Raw genomic sequence first — 25,444 nt, 5'->3', positions numbered from 1 at the left:
GTAAGACAAATCACATATTTTGTTTATCCTTAAATGCAGGAATAATCTAGTAGATAGTCTGAACAAGAAACTCCTAAAGCTTCGCCTCATAAACCCTTTGTTTGTCAGTATGTACATCAGTTTCCATTCGGACTCTATTACACACGTAGACCTGAATTTTTGAATTCCTGTTATTGTTTATTATAAATATGCATACTGGAAATAACAGGCTTTATTTGCGAATTTATTGATATAAAAGATATCAAAGACAATATCAACAGACTTTGGTAGAGAATGCACTATATTATAAATGCTCTTTGGTATACTTTTTGCGCTACATTAAAAAAATATATTTTACACATGTCACGTTATAATATAGTTTTCAAAATGCCTCATATAATTTTAAATATGGCTTTGGAGACATTAAATTGTGAAAAAATGTCATACCATTTCGGTCTGAAGAACGGTGCTATATTTTTTGCTATATTCGGAATTGTTAGTAAACGTACCTTTCTAATATGTGGTCGCTAGAATGTGGTAGACGTCTTGGGAATTCTGGCTTCATTGAAACGAAATAGTAGCCACATCTGCGAGCATATTCGCAACCTTAAATATATTTTACGCGTCACAAATCTATGATTAATGTAAAAGAGCAAATTCTCAAACACAATTACTTAGATCGTACTTGGTGGTTGCTTGTTCGCAAAGGTTGTAGTGATGCACGCGGTGACTTTGCTTAAGGTGCTTGGCTGTGAGCAATTCTACATTCAACTATAAAGAGATTTACTTAGTTGAAGAAAACTTGCGAAGTCGACCTCGAGAACCAAGTTTTACTGTGTACAGATTACGTGTTTCTCGCGGAAATTTACATTGTAAACCATCATGGCAAGTTGACTTCTGTAAATTTTAAATCTTGCGAACTCTGTCAAGCCACATGTATATATAACTATTTAAATAATGTTGATATCGTAAACGCATCTGGAAACTATTGCCCAATAACTTGCTTGGTTAATTTTACCACAAAAGTGAGATACCTTCTGTACCTACATGAATAACCAAACAATACATTAGTTAGGTTTGATCATGCCACAAGTCTCACGGTTCACGACGCACAGCGAACCTTAATTAGTCCATACAACCTTTAGACTAGAATACCTATGATTTAGTGCAATTGTTTTATAATTATTGCTGACTGGAGAAAAGTAGTATGACTTAATATTCATAGTCACATGCTTATATGATTATCAGGATAAAAGTATGAGTCATATTTGTACTTCCTTCCATATAAACCTTTCAAAGTGTAATGAAATGAAAAAATGGTCGAATTTGTAAAATATTAATTTATTTTTCAGTTATGCTGGTCTACGGAAATGTTATACGAGAGAAACAACACATTAATATTTTTCTTGGACAAACATCATTACAAATTATTTTACATTGCTATATTTACTTTGTACGTATTGTGTTCAATTTGTTTTGTATTGCATACAAAGAAATAAAATCATGTGTTATCATTGAATATATCCCTCCTAGGCGATTTTTGCCACGACGGCCAATCTCAACAGCCAGTGCGCAGGCGCTATTATAATGCATAAGTGTGTACACAACAGACTTAACACCTCCGTATGGTGAGCGCAGTGGAATACCAAACAATACTTTGTAAATCAAGATGTTGGATGGTGTTTCTACTGTTTAAGGGCGGTCTTATCGCTTCCTATCAACGACAAGCTAGTCTCGTCATTCAAAGAAATTAAAAAAAACACTACTGCACTCTTCATGGCGATGCGTGCAGGGTGCACGCTTCGCAGCAATGATTTGCATAGGCACGGCAGACTGTGTAACATGTTCAAAATGCTCTTAGTGCCAGCCCTCCACCAGTAACAATGTTTACGCATCGTGGCGTAAAAGCAATCTACACGCGGATCCGCAAACATACTTGATGCATTACAGTATCGGGACATCCCCACCGCACTGAATGCATTATATTGTACACGAAGGCCGTGGCGTAGGCAAGGCGGACCCAATGTGTTTGCCGCCTTAAGGAACCGTGCGAGAGGTTCGAGGACCCAATGTGTTTGCCGCCAAAGACACCGGGCAAGAGGCTATCGGGGCGACCCGGCTGAATAGTTTTCGTTAGCTCAGACAGAAGTGTATGTCTATGGCATCGCTCTAGAGCCTTTGCGCCCTCGCTCGGAGATGACGTACTAGGCGCAACCACTTACCATCAGGTATAAGGAATCAGGTAAAAGTACCAGTATATTATATCACTAGCTCTTGGCCGCGGGTCCGCCCGCGTTCTAAGTATTTCCGGTTTTTTATTGATGCTCTGCTCCCATTGGTCCTAGCGTGATGTACACCCTACAGCCCTCAATTGGAACCAATAATTCTTAAGAGCGCGTTCAAATAGACAAACAAAATCTTCAGCTTTACATAACAGTATAAGATATAACTCAACCTAAGAGAACTCGTTTTGTCGCTATCTCAAGAAGTCGCAAATGGCTCGCGGCGGCCGATGACGTCAAAACTAGACGTTTGAAGTTCAAGGGTTAATCTATGCCAGGGATAGCGAAACAATGGCACGCGACAAAATAATGCGGGCACGACTATAATTGACAAATCGAAGTATGTGGGTACTTGTTAAAAATAAATTGTTAAACGCTCTTTTTACAGTAAACATTGTATTGGCAAAATTATTAAAGAATACAATTTTTATACATTTTTTGTACAACGCCCAACCAGAGAGAATAATAGAATAGTCGCCGCGTGACATTATCTTCTCTTCTACTAGCCTGACCGCGCAGACGAATACTTCCGAAAACGCCCGATGCATTACATATACATTTTTAAAATTTATCTATAACTAGCTTTTGCCCGCGGCTCCGCCCGCGTTATAAAGTTTTTCAGGCTAAAGTTTTCCATTATAAAAGTAGTAGTTTCCCGGGAGCCTATGTTCTTCCCGGGGTCTCGAACTGTCTCCATACCAAATTTCATCTTAATACGTTGGGTAGTTTTTGAGTTTAACACGTTCAGACAGATGCAGCGGGTGACTTTGTTTTATAATATATTTTTTAGAACTTTTTAAGTGGAACAATCCCGTCATACATGATTGTTGCATAACTTTAACCGTTTACGCAGCGCAGGCAACGGAAGCTCTCAAAACTAATAATTTTCTCCGTTTTTGCAACCTGTTTCATTACTGCTCCGCTCCTATTGGTCATAGCGTGATGATATATAGCCCATAGCACTCCAGGAACAAAAGGCTATCCAACACAAAAATATTTTTTCAGTTCAAACCGGTAGTTCCTGAGATTAGCCATTACTGCTCCGCTCCTATTGTTCATAGCTTGATGATATATAGCCTATAGCACTCCACGAACAAAGGGCTATCCAACGCAAAAAGATTTTTTCAGTTTGGACCGGTAGTTCCTGAGATTAGCCATTACTGCTCCGCTCCTATTGGGTATAGCGTGATGATATATAGCCTATAGCACTCCACGAACAAAGAGCTATCCAACGCAAAAATAATTTTTCAGTTGAAACCGGTAGTTCCTGACATTAGCCATTACTGCTCCGCTCCTATTGTTCATAGTGTGATGATATATAGCCTATAGCACTCCACGAACAAAGGGCTATCCAACGCAAAAAGAATTTTTCAGTTTGGACCGGTATTTCCTGAGATTAGCCATTACTGCTCCGCTCCTATTGGGTATAGCGTGATGATATATAGCCTATAGCACTCCACGAACAAAGGGCTATCCAACGCAAAAGAATTTTTCAGTTTGGATCGGTAGTTCCTAAGATTAGCCATTACTGCTCCGCTCCTTTTGGGTATAGCGTGATGATATATAGCCTATAGCACTCCACGAATAAAGGGCTATCCAACGCAAAAAGAATTTTTCAGTTTGGACCGGTAGTTCCTGAGATTAGCGCGTTCAAACAAACAAACAAACAAACAAACAAACTCTTCAGCTTTATATAATAGTATAGATATAGATATTAAAAAATTGGCATCAAAACCCGTGTCATATGACTCCAATTGTACTTTAGTTCTGCTAGAAGTACCTAACAAAGAACGATATTGTAAGGCATTTAACATCTTTGCAGCATCACACTAACCATTTATTGAAATAGTAATAAAATAAATAGTGAAGATTAATAAATCGTTTTAAAATTGTTACCATTATTTTTTTTCCATTTTGCACTTTCAGCAAAAAAGGTTCGCTATCCCTGATCTATGCATACTGCAATAGCATATTTATAGCCAAGATAGCCAAGATAGCCAAGAATAGCATAGTAATGTCTTAGATGAACGCAATTCAGTGCCTTTGAGAGCTCTGTAATTCTATTCTGGGTTGTTATTACTCGATTCGACATTCACTTCCTAGGGGCGGTTCAAGTATTACGTAAACACTTAGGGTGGGGGATCGTTTGCCTATTTTCGATGACATTGGGGATGCGGTGGGGGACTGGCGAGGGGGTTCTAGACAGTGAATACGTCTGCAATAATTATTTTTCGATAATTTAATAAATATAGCGACATTTAAACAGGTTTTGTAAACATTACACCTAACCACGCATACCTTAGCATTTTGCTCACTTTTACTGATAAGGGGATGGGTGGTAAAAAAATACTAAAATTCTGAATACGTAATACTTGAACGGCTCCCTATATAAAATAAAAGTATAACAGTAGAATTATAATGAAATAAGTAAAAGTAGCGTATGTGTTAATCGAGGACATAATCTATTCTTGTGTAAAATTTCATCCAAATCTGTCCAGCGGTTACTTCGATTACTTCTAACAAAAATCCAAACATTTTCACAAACTTTTGATCGCGGTACTGTTCGCATGTAAATCTTTCTCCGAAACCAAAATAATTTACTTAATATAGACATCATAACTCAATGTGTAGTATATTGTATGTCTATTAGTTTATTCGCTCAGCTATCATAAAAAAAAACGTCCCGTATACCATTAATTTGGTAGGAAATACTGAAAAATAAATTATAAATGCGAACTGACAGAAGTATTCTATCATTCCAAATATTGATCAACGTAAACGATATGAGGTCAAAGGAAATTCACCCACATACAGTATGGTCGGTCCACAAGCCCAGCCATGGCCAACTTGAAGTTGGCACGACACCCGCCCTATACATCTCTTCTTACCCGCTAGTGTCCACTAAGAATGAATTTAACACTCGTAACCAACTTCAAGCCGTTGACTGATCGGCCCTGTCACAATCAAATGGCATTAAATAAAAAACCATTGGTACATAAATGCATATTTATTTCGAGTGAAAGCATATAAACACGCGAGTCAGCCCCAATACGTCTATTTTACAGTATATTAACAAAATAACGCACTTAGTGTCAGGGAGACTCGCTCTGTAGGCACGATTCCACTAGCTCTAAACTGATTCAGAATCAGGATAGATATAATTCATGTTTATTGACTTTCTGTCCTGATTCGTTTATAAACAAAAACAATTTGTAAATTTACAATATCGATTAAATATAAAATACTACTTAATCGTGCTGCCAAATATATTAAACACACGATAAATTTTGTACGTACATAACCTATCTCCCCCGTTAACCAGATCTAGTGAAAAAATGCGATTATTAATCTATCGATTTACCATAATTAACTACATATACTATTATCTTTTTATACATTGGAAGAGCTACACAACATTGAAGGCTTCATCGTATCGGTTTTGACTGACTAATTAAATGATTTCAGTTGTTAATTATTTCTTAATATCGATTATTTAACAATAGTGGGATAACAGGCAATCGTGTTTGTGAAAAAAAAATACGAGCATGCCAAGACCAATACGATATACAATTTTACACCCCTTTTTCTAGACCCCGATATCTGCATACTGGATACCAGTTATGCAATAGTGGAAATATAATCAGAATATCGATATTAAGCATCGATTATAAACAATAGTGTGCTGTACCATTTTAAAACATATTTTTTGTCCTAACTGCTCAATAAATTGAATACATTTAAAAGGGTGGCATAATCAAACATTTCACACATAGGAATTAATTCTGATGTCGAAATTAATATGTGATATTAAAAGTGACAACACAAAGTAAGGCAGGTTCAAACATAATAACATTAGAAACTTGTTAGTTCTTAGACATACTCAGAATTAATTCCGTCACAATTCAAACAAAAGTCGATGAACACTTGTGCTGATTTGGTTGAACACATCTTTTCTATCCATAAAGTAAATGAGGACATGTATTTGTACATAAAAGATATAGAACTAAAAGACTATCACTAGCCGATCTAATCTAACATTTACAGTGATGCGGCCGTGACAATTGTCGATATCGATAGATATTTGTCTAAATTATCGATATACTTTTCTCCGATTGAGTAACATAATTTCTACATATTTTTTAAAATTTACGTAGACTTCATTTCTATTTACATTTGGTCCGTTATTTATGTATTGCTATCAATAGAAAGTTTTATTTGATTTTAATGAAGAGACGATTTAGAAATACAGCGCAGCATAATAAGTATAGACTTCACGCCTAAATAATCTGAATATAATCTTCATATTATACCATAACATATTTCAAGGCATTTATTTCACTATAACTGAATAAATCTTTAGTAAATACGCCCTGTTCATTTAATCGACATTATCTTATAAAAAGGCTGCTAAAACATCGACAAAGTAAAGTCAACAGCGTCGATAATCGAACAAATATCTATCTAATCTCCAAATCTAGTTCAGTCACCCACATCTTTTTCGCAGAATTTTTGCCTTTTTAAACTAGGCGATTCGGAACCATTATAGAGGATAATTTCTTCTGTAGAGAAACTTACCCGTTTCCTTTTCAAAGCCTTGGGATTTCGATCGCCTTCAGAACTTAGGCTTCGACACGACTCGTCACTCGATAGACCGTTGGTAGCGTTTCTTATAATTAACAAGTCTTTTTCGATCTCACTTAGTTCTTTAGGCTTTGGCGGACGTCCTAGAGGTCTTTTAGGTTTAGGTTTTGTAGCTGAAGGCGGTGTTTCCGGCTTGTGTTTTTTGTACGTTCTTTTTGCTGGTACTTTGCCCTTTTTCGTTTGAGATTCATCCTGGGAAATATTTTTTGTTCATTATTGAAGACAAAAACTTATTGTATTCGTACTTATTATGATTTCTGCGACAACACAGTGATATAGTAAATAAGGGATAATTAAGATGTGATCTAATCATAAGACCTAATTAATGATTTCATATAAATTGCAAGCAGGTACGAAAAAAATAAAGTATATTATACAAGATTTTGGAAAACATTTTTAGATTTCATATTTTCGTGGCTTATAGCTTCGTAATAGTAATATTATAGTATATTAATATTGTTGTCTTATAAATTTAATACCGTCTTACCTGCTTAGGCTTGGCTCCGATGTAACCAGAACACCTCTTGGCGCCGCACAAACATCGCTTCTTTTCAATGCCCGCACATTCAAGGTTGTAATTAAACGTTACTTCTGTATTCTGTAATATATTTTCAATACATAGATATTATAGCCTATTTCAATACTAAAAGAATTCTGATATAGATGTCTGAATTTGGGTGCTGACGTCTAATACTACTAATAATTGTCGAATCACAAGAAAATGCACTAAGAATCTCTTTTTTAGAACACAATAACATGACGAGTGACAAACATAGTCTTCGAAAGTCGCTAGAATTATTGCAGCCTGTGTCTCATTGCAACAAACCACTACTGCGAGTTTTTAATATGTAAACTTGGTGACTATCCAATCAAACACAAAATATATTCGCTAATGTTCAACTAGCAAATGGTTGCATGGTGAAACGTATGGATTAGCCAATGGCAGTAAATCTATAATATGCCGGTTTTTAATACGGGCACAGCTAAGTGATCTCACTGCGCGATGATTACCCCTCGCCAGTCGACACAATTTTGCCGACCTGTTGATACTGGCTAACATGCTTATGCTAGCATGCGACATGGGTTGCTAAGCCGCCTTTTACACGGTGTGTTCGAGCTTCACTATCCGGCCGGATACAAATATCCTATCACCAGGGCCCTTATTCTGTATGATAGTGTAAACGCGTAACGCGTCAGTGTAATGTTATCTTCGTGAAATGTGCGTGTAATGGTATTCTGTAAGCCAATTTCTATAGTCCTAAACATGATGCATTGTGTTACGTGCTTGTTACACACTGTCAAAATAACTTGCGGGATAGAGAATAAGGCAGCAGAGTATAATAATATTGAAATACTTACAGCCGGTATGTCGTTGATTGCAAATAGACCCACGCGAACATCGCCGAGGACAGTCCACTTTTGCGTCTCACAGTTCGGCTCGCAACAGTGATTCATAAACCTACAAGCAAAACATCGAATAAACATACACTAATGCACTGCATGGATAGCATCCACAGGGAAATATAATTTTACGTTATATTGTAGTGCGTATGCACCTCTTAGTATATTACTATTCTATGTACTAATGTATGTACTACATAAGCCTTGTAATCATATTAATAAAGTCAGTGTTTATCCAGCATTTATTAGTTTCACTCACATACATCCCACCAGTACAATATTATAATAACGCTCGAAATACAATACAAAATTGTTAGGCTTCTTTTTAAAAGCACAAATATGTTTTTTACGGGCACAGCAACGAGATTCCACTGCACCTAATGGTAAGCGGAGTGGATTCCCGATAGATTGTCGACTGACGAAAAATGATTACCTTCCGCCAGTCGACAAAATAATACCGGCCTCTGTGAACCGGATATACACAGACTGATCCCGGAAGGCGACAAAATCACGTGGGCCACTATGGCAAATTTTAACTTGTGTATGGTCGTTTTCCGTGCTGATACAAAATATATCCCACCACTAGCAAACAATTACTTAGGGCATAAAGATGTTAGTAACTTTTCACGTACAATAACTTCTGTATTATGTAATTATTTTTTCTTTTTATCGGATCTGGACTTTTACCTGGCCAAATTTCCTTTAGGGCCGGCATCAATCATTCTCTCCTTGTCTAGCGTGAGGAAGTAGAAATTTTCGTCGCGTATCTCGTGTTTCCTGCGCATGCGCCGTTTGAATTCCTCCTCGTCTATCAGCTCGCCTACGTATTCTATCACGAATTGACCTGTAGCAAAAGCAACGTTATAACTACTAAATGTATTATGGAATGTTCATAACATTCTGCAGTTTAATAGATTTATTTTAATCATAAGGTAGGATAAAAATACTAATTAAATAATTACTGAACACCGACATTACCAGAGGAATCATAAAAGATAAGGGAATATATTCAACATAAGATAATACGAGAATATAAAACATAAAATTTGTGCCAGAAATAATTGAATATGCAATTTCCAAAAGGGCACATGTCTGAAAATGTAAAAAGTTCAGGAAATTGAATGGAAAACTTATTATTTTCTAAAATAGTGTAAATTTTTTTTTGGTTACAATTTCCGTTCAATTAGCAACCAAAAATTCCAGAAGTTTTGTTATTTGTTATTATACATACATTTTTAGATATTTTATACTTTGAGATATGCGCTTTTCGAAATTGCATATTCAATTAAGATACATAAAAACTTGATGTAAAGAGTATACCAGATTTAATATCCTCCAAAGTTTTGAGACCCCATCCTCTGTGAGGGGTTCTGTAAGGCACTAGTTTTGGGTACAATCGTTTCTCGAACGCCCTGTTATTGCACCGGTCGCCAGCTCTGCATGTTGGGCCACATTCGGTCAAGAGCATTCTGAAATATAAAAAAAATAATGTCCAGTAAACAGTAGAAAAGAGTAAAAATCAGTATGAGTCGAGTGACGAAAATCGATATTTAGTATCGATTATGTTAATAAAATACGACAATATAGATATTCATTTACTGTCAATAATTTAAAATTTTAGTTAATATTGTGTTATCTATATTCTATACAATAAAATAGATACTTAAGATAGAAAGTAAAATAGTTTTCTCATAGTTTTTAAATGTAAACAAAATTTATCGACTTTCTTTACCCAAATATCTTACCTAAGACTAACTTTACTATTTTAGTTAGGATTGCCACGAATTTACACTTTACACAATAGACATCATTTATAAGACGTAGCTGTATAGCGGGCATGGTACGGCTACTACTCGTACCGAATTTGACTCCCGGATCAGACAGCAATATTGGGTTTTCCACATGGACATAGGAGGATGCCCTGTTTGCACCTCTGTCTACCCCATTGGAGATAGATGTAATGTGTGTGCTTATATTTGAACATTTGTGCTACGAAGCTGGTTAATCCACTGTACAAATAAAATCATTACTATCAGGCGATTATTGTAAATGCAATGTATAAATAGAAACCATCAGCATGTCACTAATGACGTTTTGACCAAAACGTCACAAGCTTTCTCTACTCTGTCTGTGCTCAAGGCTCTTGTAACAACACTGTCGCAATATATATCTCTGTTCATCCTGGAATCCTTCTTCGTTTTATGAACTATTAGTTGACCCGACAGACGTTGTCCCGTCTTAACTATGAATTTGCAGCGCGCATTCTGTCAATCGCTGACAGTGATTTCAAACAATTGACAGTAATATAAAATTAATACTATCGTTAAGTTTTCTTAGATTTTCGATTATTTAAAAATTTTTCTTTCATAAGAACCTTTTCCTGACAATAAGAAACACAACAAAAAAATAATGAAATCGGTCCAGCCGTTCACGCGTGATGGCGTGACCAAGAAAATAGGGATTCATTTTTATATATATAGATAGATCAATTACCTATTGAGACACTGCGAGTAGAGTCCGCACGGGTCGTCCTCGTCGGGATTGCACTCGCACTGGGTGAGCGACAGTTCAGGGTCGTCCAGTTTGCGCCCACAGAGGGAGCCACAAGGCTTGTTCACCTTCAGTTTGACATAGTGAGGGGGGAGAAGGGAGGAAGCTATGTCTAATGATTCTTCTTCATTGGGCTCTGCACCTGTGAAGTTAATTGGTGTAGTAATTTGCCTTAGTAACATGATTTACTTAACTTGTAACAACCTTCTTTTTGCGTTGGGGGTTAAAATACATATTCGTTTAAGGTTAACACAACGTTTAAATTCATATAAAACCCTTTTTCATTTACTTAAACACAACAAAAAAAATAAACACTTTTTTATTTGTAAATGCAAAGTATATTTGTAGATATAGAGTGTGAAGTAATATGCGATTTATTTTTTACCATTAAAACTTACTTTTCAATATTTCACACGCCCTCTGCGCGTGTTCCATTGCCATGGTGAAGGCCGCGTCTATTTTAGACTTTTGACTGGATATACGGCCTGAATCACCTGAAATTTACATTCCTTTTTTACACCTATATTCAATGAGGAATAAAGAAGCTACAATATATTTTGATGTGTTGTATTAGACATTATTAATAGACCACATTATCACAAAACTGACAACACTGTAAACAAAAAAAGCGATTAACAAGACAATAAATGTCTCTTGAGTATAGACTTACGAGGCATAGTGTAGAAATTTTCCACGCCTGCAAGGTAATAACTAAAAACTAAATGCAACTAAACTGCGAAGCCATAGAGGGAAAAAAACTACAACTAAAATAACTACTAGAACTTTATCTCTCTCTCTCTCTCTCTCTTCGTCAACATCGAAGTTGGAAATCAGTGTCTGTTATCTAAAAAAAAAATTATAATATACTTACCTTCTTGAAAAGGAAACACGCGCCCTCTATTAACCCAATAATGATCGTACTGGCCGAAGAATCGCACCACAAACTCTCCTAGCCTGTGTTTTACGGCCAAAATGTTTAGAGGTATCTCTGATGGATGCAAAATTATACCTGGCCACCATCTGTGAATATAGATTAAAATATTATAAATAAGTTTGTTATTTGACACATTAACACATAAAATGGCAACAGCTTAGTTGACAGTGGAACGGACTGTCAAAACAAAGCTTATAATTTTCATTATTTGAATGACATAAATCAATTAAGAAAATGAGACTATTTATATGAGATATATAATAATATCAGCCCTGTATTATATACTTGCCCACTGCTGAGCACTGGCCTCCTCTACTACTGAGAGGGATTAGGCCTTAGTCCACCACGCTGGCCTAGTGCGGATTGGTAGACTTCACACACCTTTGAAATTCCTATAAAGAACTTCTCAGATGTGCAGGTTTCCTCACGATGTTTTCCTTCACCGTTAAAGCGAACGATAAATTCACAAAGAATACACACATGATTTTTAGCAAAGTCAGAGGTATGTGCCATTGGGATTTGAACCTACGGACATTCGTCTTGGCAGTCCATTCCACACCCAACTAGGCTATCGCCGCTATATGAGATATCTGTTAACCATTATTCCCATTATAAACCCAAAATAAATTACCTTATGCACTTAATCATAGTCATTCTTACTCTTGTATATCAATTTTATTTTTATTTCGGGGAGCCTATGGCTAATTTTACAAAATGAGTTCTAACTTATTTAACTATATGCCAATGACAAGCTTCCACTATTATAACTTTATTTCAATTATGTTTTATAATTACCTGTAATGTCCTAATTTCACCCACACCATTTCTCCATACAAGGGCAAACGGCCAGTCTCACAGTCTTCGCACATGTAGCCACCTGAACGAAAGACGCAAAGTAAGTAAACATTTTTTTACGGAAATGTTATCTGATCTTTGATTGTAAGCTTAATTTTATTTCGTTGTAGATTATCATATTGTCTGACGTTCATGGGCGACAGTGACCACCTACCATCAAGCAACTTGTCTGTCTTTCGTAAGCTATAAATAAAATAATATCGACCAATAAAAGTCGTGTCCCTCGACGGTCTTCAGAATTATGCCGGCCTGTGTTAGATGTAGTGTATACTGGCTGAGGCTCCAAACCAATGACAAACGCGATTCGTCGGAACGGAACTACAGTCACACCTTCACCATGTCTATGATGACCGGTATCCATCTAGTAACAAAAGCAACCAGTATAAACTAGTTTTGACTAGTCAAAGCGCGTTCTAACTAGACATGGATTTTGATCATATGAAAAACCAACACGCTTCACACCTTTAGCCTTAGGCAAAGGTGCAACCAGGGCACTCACTTTTTCACCAACTGTTCCATCCCATGATGTGATGGAGGGCGAGCCTATTACCACCCTGGACTTAAATCCCAGACTCCAGGCTGATACTGAGCAGAAAAACCCAATATTACTTCGCCCAACCCGGGATTCGAACTCGGGACCCCAAAGCGCTGTTGTACCGAGCACGCAATACAACTACGCCACCGAGGCAATCATGGGTTTTGAACACTAATAAATTAAAAACAAAAATGATTTTCTCTTAAAGCTGTCTGACCAATAAAATCACGTATCTTCCAATTTATTGACAATAATGACCAGTAATAGAATACAAAACAGTACCTTCTGGTGGATCGATGTTAAGGCACTCCGCGTGGAAGGAAGTGGGACAGTACTCGCAGCAGATTAGGGACCCTCCGAGAGCGCAAATGAAACACCACCCTGTATTCACGTGACACGGCACTTTGCCCGGCCTGAAAATTTTAACGATTTAACACAGTCAGAATGACTATAATTCATGATTTCATAATTAATGTAGAAAAATGGCATAAATTTATTTACAGAAATAATTGCTTGTACAAATTCTATAATAAAGATAGTTTGATTACATGAAAGGGATTTTGCATATAAATTTCAAAATATGTTAGGTGCAATACTTCGTGGGTCATGCATTGCCTGTCATTCAATCCATGTTAATATTTGTTCACTACATTTCTTGCAATATTTTATAATTTACATTTGCAAAGCAATTATGTTTTATCATAATTTAATAATCATGGCTCCAGCTTATTTCCAACTATTACTTTCTATGAGTACAATAGACAGATTTATTAAACACACATTGTCATGTAAAGACATGTCATTTCAAGAACACTTTTTAATTAAACTTTTCCAGGGATTACATCGCATTTTATGTAATACTATGAAATGTTCAATAATATAAATAAAATAACCACTAATTGAACATGACTGTATGAAAAACTACTTTTCAATTGATCTTGAGATAGACTTTTAATAATAGCACACTTATGCCACTGGTCATTTTGCCTTAATTAAAATAATACGATAATCGTTAATTACCTATGCTCGTAGTGCCTCGGGCAGATAATGTGCGACGCAGTCAATATTTGCGTTCCAGCTGGTATGCATTTCGTAAACGAATGGTATGTGGCAGGGCATCTCACGCATTTGGCTAATTTGTCACCACTAAACCTTGTCTTGCATCCTCTTGGATCATCTGACACACAAGTGTGACAAACATGCCTTGGACAAGTCAATGCTTCAAAGTGTTCACTGATCTTCTTGTTATTTCTAGAAGGCTCTCCAGCATTAAATTGTGTCTGAGGCCAATGTTCCAAACAATCTAAATGATAGAACTTATGACAGTGAGCCACATGACACCGCTGGCGCATTATGGACTCCTTTTGGAAACGGCAGACTTACAAACGAAACATACCGGAACGTCGTACTTTTGGCAATTATTACATTTGAAATCTGAAAAGTCTAACACTTCTGTGGTCCTTAACTTTAGCTTTACATCAACTATTTCACATTTGCCAGGCACTGTATCACGCCAATCCACTTCTTCATCACTGGAGTAGGAATAGTTTTCTGGAGGTTCCAGGTTGTCTAACATTTCCTTCATTTTAATGGATAACTGAGCTTCTAATACATCAGCATCCACTGTACGAGATTCAGGCTCAAAATCATCAATGTTTTCTTCAGAAAGATCCTGGATTTTATCATCACTATGATTATCTGTATCCTCTAAACCTTTAGGCCGCCTACCAGCTTTCTTCTTTTTCTTTCGACCTCTAGAAGGCACAGGAACATCGATAACTTCAGTTTGTTTTTTAACACAGTCAACATGAAACATACCATAACAACTTTTGCATTTGACCAAGTTGCCCGTTCTCTCGCAAATATCGCACACTTTTTCTCTGACTAAACCTTTAAAAATATTCGGTTTAACTGTTGTTAATTCAGAGAAATACAATTCAACTTCATCAACATTGTCCTCAAAAGTTTGATCTACATATTCCACGCCTTCATTAGTACACACAGCCATTGGTTTTTGCGCTTCACTATTTGGGCTATCAACAATTTCGCTTTTTATCTCCTGTTTATCTTTTGTTATCTCAAAACTTTCTATTTCAGCCTCTATATCAAAATAATCTTCGTTGTAGTATTGTTTTACAGTACTTCTCTGAGGTTTATTTTTCGGAACTACGTCGAAAAAATCAGTAATATCTCTAGGAACTTTTTTTTTCTTTACCCTTTTAGGTGGTGCGATTACTAATCTGTCATCTTGTAAACCTTTAACTAAACCCAACTGTTCTATTTCATCAGTCTTTTTTAATTCATGCTTAACATTCTCTTCATAAAGCCAAGTCTTAAATAAGTAACTGGTAATTTCATCCTGAGTCAACTGAGGGTTTTCCTCTATTAATGCATCTTGTCTTAATTCTAAATACTTAATAAATTTTTTGTTTTCGTTTTGATAGAACCATATCACTGTCTTCAGAACTGACAGACGCATTGTCAGCTTCAACGTCGTCTTGGTCAATATCCACGTTATTATCTTTAATGCTTTCAGGTTTTTCTTTCAGTAGTAGTTTACTATGTATTAAAGGTATATCACTTGCCTCAGAATCCATTGAGGCTGTATCAATATCAAGTTCTTTTTTCATGGTTGACTCTATGCTCTTTTCTTCTTCAATACCTTTGGTATCGCTTACAGGTTCCGATAGAAAAGGCATGCTGTGCTCTAATGCTAATGTGTTTGAAGTACTGTCGCTTTTTTCTAATTCTGTTGAACTATTTTCCATATTCGCAACCGTGTCAATCCCCATTGAAATATTATCATTATTTAAAATAGTAACTGATTGTGGAATTTCCACTTCGTTATTATTCACTACTATATTGTCAATATTGATTGGGGGTACTTCTTTCGTAGTTTTTTCCTCTGAAATTTGGTTCTCTATTACAACTACAGGCATGTTAGAAGTAATTTCATGAAATATCTCACTATTAATTGAAACAATTCTTTCTGAATGTCGTTTTCTTTCATAACTATCCATACCTTTATATCTTTCAAGAGGTTTTTTAGTTTTACGATTAGAACTTTTCTTTCTTACAGGCTCGTCCAGACCTTTGACAAAATTTGAATGATCTATATTATCAGACTTCTTTAGATCTGTTTTTGTACTCTGTTCATATAACCAACTTTTATGTAAATAAGCAACAATTTCATCATAACTAAGTTCTGGATGCTCATCGATTAAAGCATCACGGCTGGTTTCCAAGTATTTAATAAATTCTGGATCCTCGAATTTGTGAGCTTTTGATTCTTTATTACGTTTCAATTGCAGTCTGTGTCTGGTTTTACTAACTAATGTTAGGCTATCTTCTGAACTAACCGACGCAGTATCAAAATCCCCATCCTTAAAATCAGAATCAGATTCGTGATATCCATTTTCATTAATATGGTTGGAGATTGTAGTAATTTTATTGGCAAGATGCTCTTCATTACTATTGGCATCTATTTCACTTAAATTGTCATTAAGATGACTACTTTTAATATTCAAATTACTTAAATTTACATCATAATTATCTATAATATGTTGCTTTTCTAAAGAACTTTTACTAATATCAATGGAGACCTCTGATTTATTACTTATTGCATTGTTAACGCCATTCTTATCTTCCAAAGTGGTATAAACTTCATGGTCATTTTGATTGATTAAATCTGAAACAGAATCTTCATTTTTATTAGGAAATTCTGCAACTGTATCATTATCAGAGGAAGTATTTACTGTGCTTTCTTGATCTGACTGGCTGTCTTCGGAAATTAATATGTTTTCCTTTGCTTTGTTTCCATCTTCATGAAAAGATTTATTAAAATTAATATAACTTTGAAAACTTACATCATTATTATCAGAAGTAGTAATTTTATGTGCTTCTATCATCAAACTTTCACCGACTACGCCATTTTGAATCGAGTCTTCTAATTCAGCCACAGTTATAAAAGTATCATTCGTACTTGTGTCTTTCTCGATACTGTCTTTAATAGATTTTTCATCGTGGTCTCTTTCGCTGTTATTAGAAGTGTGCGTCATTTCTTTAATATCATCCTCGTCAATGCTCAGTTCAGAAATGGAATTTTCCATATTATTTGAATGTATGGTAGAACCTAAATTGAATTCAGTACCCAGTTGTAAACTTAAACTATGTATTGATTCTTTCTTTCCACTTCCTTGATTTCCATTCATATTCATCATGTCAATATCTACTTTATTTGAAATGTCAGTATATGTACTATCAATACTGTCGTCAGTATAATTAAAATCTTTATTATGATCAACATGTTTTTCACCTGATTGTAATTGATCTATATTGCATGATTGAAGACTCATTATGCTGTCATCAGAACTAGTACTAAAACAACCATTACTATTTTTATCGTTTTTTTCCGCCGTGCTGTTGTATACAACTGAAGAATCAGTTTGACTTTGAGAATCAATATCAGAAGTCTCTGTTTCAGTACTCTTTTCTGTGGAGAAACAACTATCTTGAGTATCTGAAGTAGAATCTACATCCATGTTAGTAATTTCACTAAATGGAGCGTTAATTGTTTCATTTAAGGATGCATTGTCTATTTCAGAGTCTGTTATAGAATTTCTTTCACTGCCAAGTACAATTTCATTAGCAATTACAGAGCCTGTTTCTAAAATATCATCTTCATATTTTACATCAATATGTTTTTTTTCTTTGTCGTCTTCTAGGGATTCAAGTTTTGCTGAAACTATGTTAGTATCATTTACATCATTTTCATTTACTATAGAGTTATTTACATCAACGCCCACATCATTTGGCACAAACTTGCTATAATCATGTTCATTTTGGAACGGTAATAAGTTTTGAGATTCATATGTAGATCTTCTCAGACTGTAATGCTTTGAGAAATCTTTGGAAGACACTGTTTTCTTCTTTTACTGTTCTCTTGTTTACTCATACTTTTATTGTCTCTCATAGAAATGGAAGGCTTCGTGTAAGTTTTTTCTGGAGTTTTAGATTTCGCTTTCTGTAGCCATCTATCCATATGGGACTGTCTCTGAATTTTAGTTATACCGGTTTTGGCAGCCATATTGTCGAGACACGCTGTTACTACTTCAGACACATCTAGCGATTTGTTTCTCATTTTATTTCGAGACCTATCACTGTCGTCAGTTTTACCGTCATCTTCTGAAAACAAAGTGTCGTAAAGGCTCTCGCTTAAAGAGACGTCACTGTCAGTTCTAGTAATTTTACCACTTTTTTGAGTTTTTGGTGTAGTTTTTTGAGATCTGGCTTTTTCTAGCATGTCATTGAGTATATCAATCCTTAATCGCTTTGGCTCTTTGAATAAAGTTTCTGCTTCATGCACAGACATGTTCCATAATGATTGTTTCTTTTCAGATATGAAAAATGCAGCATACAGTCTCGGATCTCTTTTCTTATCCTGAAAATGTACAATTTATTTACTTGTGTATAAATAATGGTAAAACCTCGAGAAATATTCAAATGCTAATGCAAATTACTCAGATATAGAAATGAATAAGTGATGTGCACATACCTCTGGAGTAAACTTTTCTCTTGCAGATTCAAACTCAGCGAGTCCCATGAATTTCTTTAGCATATTGTCTACGATCCAGCCGCGACGTCCGTTATCGCCGAAAAATGTTACATGTATTATATCTCTCTCAATGCGTCCAAACACTAAAACATAAACTTATGCTTTTATCCTATTTATACACAAAATTGTTCAAATTAATAAATCATGATGAAAACATTACCATCTTACCAATAATCATACTTAATTGCTGTTTTAACCAAACAAATGTCAGTAACTGTTGTGTATTACTTAAATAATTTTAGAGTCAAAAACAGGACTTAAATTATATTAAATCAATCATATTATGGGAATGCATAATATATTATTAGTAGTAAATACCCAAACTACAATAATTTATGAGAAACTAAAAGATTCTGAAACAGTTTTTATGAAAACAGTTTTCTATTTCTTTGATGTTTAATGTGGTGTTTACTTCATAACAATTGAATGAAAAAAATCCTTGACATAAAAATAGACCACATATTCATAGAAAACTATCAGATTGCTATATACTATATATTTTATATATTATGCTTGTTGTTTACAGATTAAAATACACAAAGTCTTGTGAATTAATACTTATTGTATAATACAAATAAATTGTATTACATGAAATTATAGATAATTTAACTTACACTTCTTTTTAACAAATATACCATTAGAAGGGTCTCGAGTAACTATACATGGCCAAAATGGGTATGTTCCCATACGGGCCCATGCAAGGTCCCCAACTTGGTACAAACATTTAGCCTCTAACTCAAACAAGTCATTTTTTGATAAAACCTTTTCTTTATTTTCCTTTTTCTTCTTCTTATTATCAAAATCTAATGCTTTTACCACTGACAAATTGTCAATATGCCCATTAGGATGCTTTCCCTTTGAACTCATGTTGAATTTCTCCGAGGACCTTTCCAATATATTACTTATATGGCTATTACTTGATTTCTGTGCACTTTTTGTTGGTGAAAATATATTCTTTATTAACATTACAGTCTCCTCAGGATCTCTGTTTTGTATTAAATCTTTCCTTATATATATTTTGGGAAGTTTTTTTCCAGGAGAAGGTTTAAATGTCTCCTCAGACCCAAATCTACTTAATGATATGTTCTCTTGATAAATGTTCTCAATTTGACTGTCCAAATATAGTTCCATAGGTGGTTTTTTTGGCGATTCCAAACTGATTGGTGAGTTTGATGCATGCATCTTATATACTGGAGATTGGACTTTAACAGGTGACTTTTTCCGGTACTGAACTTTTCAATACCTCCAGCATGATTTTTCTAGAATCACTGAATTCAGATTCAGTTTTAAGCCGTCTCGCCCTACCGTATCTACTTGTACTGGTACCCTCCCCATTGGAGACCGGGGATGTGACTCTAGCTGTCAAATTTGTTTCAAGTTCTCGTTCAACAAGGGATCTCTTTTTGGATTTTAGCCGAAGTGTTGTCGGGGCTGTCAAGTTTTGTAATGTCCTCAGCACTCATATTATCTTCAGAATCGTCCATTATGATGTGTATAAGTTTATTCGCGACCTTTAATACACCTCTGACGTAACTCAGTAAAACATTATACGCCGATTTTAAATTTCCATATATTTTTTAAAATTCAATATTTTCTTCTAGTAAACAAAATGAAATTTGTGGCCTTGATGTCCTATTCACGTATTACGACCATCAAAACCCGTCTTGGTTGGTTTTCTGAAACAAAAGAATCAAAATGAAGTTTCGTTTCTAAAGCCATATAGGTTAATCTCAAATGTAAATAAAAATATAAAAAATTGTCGCATAAAATAAGCTTTATTATGAATTAAATGATAAATTATTGTCTCACGCATGTATTGTGCTAATTTGTGTCGTCAAATAACGCGATTCATAGTCAGCATACCGTGCGATAGGCGGTCCCACTGCCAATCTGCAGACATACTTCAACGAAAACTTAAATTCATTTATTTCACAACACCTACGATGCCTTTGAGAAATAAAACACTAGTTTCGTAAAGAACAAACGTTATAGTTGCATAAAATTTGCTTAAATACCATAGCGCACAAATATCGCAGAAGCAAAGTCTTAATTTCTTACGAAAATGGAACTCACTGTACAATCAGGCACGCGCCATCATCATTTCTTGTATAGTTCCACACATAATTCCACAGTTGATTGCATTTCAGATTATTTTAAAATATGCGGTTGCTATTAATGTCACAATTAAAACAATACACCAGGTTTATTCTTAAATATTTTCAGAATTTCAAAAGAAAATAAAATCAACCACATATAAACGACGCGCACCGTACCGCGAAAACACACGAATAGAGCTCGGTGTATGTGTGTGAAAATGGGTAGCCAATATTTGTGTCTATACACACACATAGGAACGTTCTCACACAGTTCAATGGCTTTGTTTTTATCACTCCGATTGTACACACTCGGCGAACACCTTACCTTTTTGTGCCTAAAGAGCATACAATTTACTATGGAATTTGTGACAGCTGGATTGTACTTGCCCAAAGGCAAAGAATATTATAAAATTCAAGTAAGGGGTATTAATTATATAAGACTTGGTATTATCTAATAAAATGCTCACTAGACTAGAATATCTCCAGGTACCGGCAGCGTATATTTTTATACAGTACCAAAAGAAGAAGGTTCTCAATACAATGCATATAGTTTCGATAAACCATTATTGCTAAATATCATTATTTTATTCAAATTTGCATTTAGTTCAAAAATTAAATAACCCACATAATCGTACCTCTATAAATCTGAGATTATACCTACATAAATTCTGTCAGGCCCAGTAGATCTTAGTTATTTCCCGTATTATTTTGTTTATGGTAGATTAAATAAGTGCTTGTAAGCCCATATTTATTCTCGAGGATCCGTTCCACGTATTACCTTTATAATAAATATTATTATCATATACCTATTGATTTTTTAGATGCTTATCTTGATAATTAAAACAATTATAATGATTTTTTAAGTTTATGTGAATATAAGACATTGAAATAAAACTATTTTGCGGATTTTGTCACGATTATTATCTACACAATAATTTTATTTCAAAATCCGCAAAATATTTTCATTTGAATGTAAAGGAACTGTATTCTCATATCGACAACAAATAAAACGTAAGGCTATAGCATAGAGAATAATTATAATGTATGTGGGCGACTACCAAAACAAGATAAGGCAAAAAGACTATAAACACATTAGAGCTTTAAAATAGCGTTTCGCAATATTTCGACGAGCATGTACAAACGGCATAACAACTTTTGTTTTACACAATAACATCGTTACATTTGGTGAAATTCAAATGTTTGTGCTTTGTATTCACAGTCCCATGAGGGTTCCATATCCGTTGTAAATAATTAACTGATAATAATTTTTACTTTAATGGAAAGGAAGCACGAAGCTTCTTGAAAGGAAAGGTCATGTAAATCCTACTTCCTTTTCCTCCTACTTTCCTTTCCTTTTAGGTCCCGAATTTTCCCAAAACACTTGGCAACATTATTTTCTAATTTCTTGCTGTTATTTGTCACCTGTCAATGACAAAACGTAGGTAATGGTTATTTATATTCTCTTTGATGATAGTCGCTAACCTTTGCGGCGACCATTACATTCGTCTTAGTGGATAATCCTAAAACTCATGGTTATCACAACAGTGAGTGGAAGGAAGACGAAAATCCGCAGTATAAACATTTTGTAATAGAATAAATCTATTTCCAGCTAAAATTTGTGTAATTGTTAAGTCAAAAAAGCTCACTGGAAAATCAGGCTATTAGTGGTTTATGGACATTTATTGCAAGAGTTCGGCAAAAGGGTTGGCAATACTATTGCCGACTGCTGTCAAGCATCAATTGTCAGTTGTTACTTGTCAAAGTAGATCGCCAGCCATTTGCCATTTGCAGTGCTGTAAATAATCGAAATTATTATCAAAATATAATCTTAAAATTTTATTGTATTATCAAAATAATAAATACATATTCCAATGTCCTCACTGAAAGCAAAAGATAAGTCAGAGCCAGTGGCATATAGCGAAGCAGCTTTAAGAAACAATGCAGTGGTTGTGGAATATTGTAGAACTTCGATGGCTGCGTTGTCAGGTTCTACTGCAGGTAAAATTTATAGCACATTTCGTATATTAGAACGAATTAGAATAATGTTTGGGAATCACTGCCATGTTGGCTGTAACATATGTCCTGAATACAACAAATTTTTCCTACGTAAAGTGAAATACATTTATAGGTTAAAAAGGAATGACCAAAGTTGTAGCATTTGTCTTAATTATACCTCTATTATATAAAGTATTATATATTCATTTGTTATAATTAGATATATTACTAATAATCTAACATTCTAAACAAAAATGTAAATCAATACTGTATTTTAAATATTGATAATATTTTTTTTCTTAATTTCATATATATTTCGATGCACGATTTTTTAAAAATAATGATTATCTTTATACACAATATGTATACATTATTATTATTATACTATGAAACATTGCAAGATGCCATATTGAATATTTGGTCATAATATTATACTCAATAATTTTATAACATATAATGAAGTATCCAAAATTACAACAGTAATTCTTTTTCATTTTTCAGGAGTGCTCGGCCTTACGGTATCTATGGGTTTGCATTCTACGTATTTGCAGTGGTCATCCTTTGGGTGATGTTCATGTTGAAATCAGGTTCCAATTGGTTAAATATTATGTGTCAAGACAAAGCTTATTGACAAATGGATTCTTGAGCTCTATTTACCTATGTACTATTCTGGACATTTATATATGGGATGGTGCATGTATATTAGCTGAAATAAATAATAATTTGTATTTATAAAGGATGAATTTCATCATCAAATATTTTAATGTAATTACCGAATGGAAAGGGTCATGAAATATTACTGAAACAATATTCCATTAAATTTAAATTGTTAGCCATCAATCGTTACTATGAAAATTCATGAAATATTTCATTGTTTGATGAATAAGGAATAGTGGATGAGTTGTGATATAATATTAGTTATTCCTTTATCTGTATTCAAAGTAGATTAAATAATACTTCAAGACAATGTGCATCTTTTAAAGATTTCTGTTACAAAATATTTTTAAGTTATAGCTGCAAGTAAATTGATGGCGAATTATGTTTTAATGTAATAGCATATTGACTTGGTGAGAGTGGAACAGATTTAATAAAACTACAAAATGTCAAAATTAATACACATTATAAGAATTTAAAAAAACACCCAATGGGATAGTTATTTATTAGCGCCATTTTATTAGTAATTGCAATGTTATGAATTATTTTGCCATTAAATGATTATTCACGTAAAGATATAAAATATATTTTAAAAATGTCCTTGGTTGAGTTTGTTACATACCATGGTTTTATCGCATGGGGAGACCCAATTTATCACCTAGAGCATTGCAGCTCATTTCAGCACAGGAAAAAAAGCCTGCAATTTTTATTTTGTCATTTTGCGCTCTTAAATATGTCGTCCCAGCGGGTCAGCCCCAAACCGCCCTATTAAGCCACTGGGTTGCATATCCTGGTATTAAACCAAAGATTTTGGTCTAAAAATATGTTTCACTCTCACCAAATGGCATTCATTTTGTCAATGTTAATTTTAAGGCATTTAAACATATTTATTGTGTTATTTGAATAAAAACCATATCATAAGGTCCTATGTTGATGAGTGACAAAAAATGTGTTTTTGTTATGTGAATGGGTTATAATATATTGTTTTGAATAACTTTTAGTATTTTGTTGATAATCACCTTATAAATTACATTAAATAGTATAATTACTCCTAATTCTGTGTGCTATATTTTTTCTAAAGTGAGTATAATAAACTTTAATTTGTGCTTAGTGGAGCTAAAGTCGAATGTATGAAATATTTTGTATCTTTATCGCTATAGAAAGAAAGAGTATTGTATACACCTTAAAGTCAATATTAAAGCATAGGCCCAAGAAAATACATAAGTCTGTACAGGGCAGGATTAACCTACCTTTTGGGGCCCATGGAATGTTTATTAGACAAGAGAAGCTAAAACAACTGTAAAATTTCACATTAACAAACCGCTGCATCACGAGTTCTTTTATATTGTTAATTGCGGGCAGATTTATCAGGATGGTTTAACAGTGAAGTCCACGCAAAAGTTGGCAAGGTAATTTTGTTTTTTAATAGTCATAGCCGGTTTATCACGCACAACAGCCTGACCTACTACGAACTTAGTGCAGAAAAGGAGGCTCTCAACATATGAACATAGAACATTGTTTTAATAATTTACCTGCGTTTAGTACTTTATGATATATAGGTATATATAACTAAATATTATGTTACAAACACATACGCATATTTTCCTCTATTTTTTTGTATTAATTACGATGATAGCGCATCCTCGTAGTTATAGGCTTTGGCCCAGTGCATATCGGAGCATATGCAGAGGAGTGTCCTCATAGTTCCCTTCATATTGGGCGGGTTTATATTTATTACCTGTTTTAACACAATTAACAATTTTATCTTAGTATATAATTTTCAATATAATTCGTACGATGACTTGATTTTTACTTCCTCTAATACATTTTATAAGTTTAGCGACTGCTACTTAACTTTTGAAATTTGGAACTTTATTATGTGTGATAGTTTTCCTTTTAGCTTCGGTG

The 25,444-nt window shown here is 34.5% G+C and overlaps 1 protein-coding gene, 1 long non-coding RNA gene and 1 other non-coding gene across 3 annotated transcripts; 2 read left to right on the top strand and 1 right to left on the bottom strand.

Annotated features, from left to right (window-relative positions):
- Window positions 1-329: 329 nt before the first annotated feature.
- On the top strand, window positions 330-1,498 carry LOC115454617. Its single transcript, XR_003939688.1, has 2 exons — window positions 330-474; window positions 1,332-1,498. It is a non-coding gene; the product is annotated as an uncharacterized LOC115454617 (long non-coding RNA).
- A 3,754-nt stretch (window positions 1,499-5,252) lies between these two features.
- Window positions 5,253-20,619, bottom strand: LOC115452467. Its single transcript, XM_037439969.1, is given in 19 exon segments — window positions 5,253-7,094; window positions 7,390-7,500; window positions 8,262-8,361; window positions 8,991-9,147; window positions 9,624-9,772; window positions 10,797-10,995; window positions 11,252-11,347; window positions 11,725-11,873; window positions 12,583-12,664; window positions 13,460-13,590; window positions 14,198-14,537; window positions 14,540-15,600; window positions 15,602-18,095; window positions 18,098-18,617; window positions 18,732-18,874; window positions 19,406-20,009; window positions 20,011-20,220; window positions 20,222-20,467; window positions 20,601-20,619. Coding segments are annotated over 18 exon segments (6,954 nt in total). The 5' UTR covers window positions 20,276-20,467; window positions 20,601-20,619; the 3' UTR covers window positions 5,253-6,740.
- Window positions 20,620-22,648: 2,029 nt separating this feature from the next.
- On the top strand, window positions 22,649-23,618 carry LOC115452469. The gene is made up of 2 exons (XR_005112582.1): window positions 22,649-22,885; window positions 23,384-23,618. It is a non-coding gene; the product is annotated as an uncharacterized LOC115452469 (transcript).
- The last annotated feature ends 1,826 nt before the right edge of the window (window positions 23,619-25,444 follow it).

Source organism: Manduca sexta, chromosome 18 (genome assembly GCF_014839805.1).
Source record: "Manduca sexta isolate Smith_Timp_Sample1 chromosome 18, JHU_Msex_v1.0, whole genome shotgun sequence".
Lineage (NCBI taxonomy): Eukaryota > Metazoa > Arthropoda > Insecta > Lepidoptera > Sphingidae > Manduca > Manduca sexta.
This window is presented reverse-complemented; position numbering and strand designations above follow the sequence as displayed.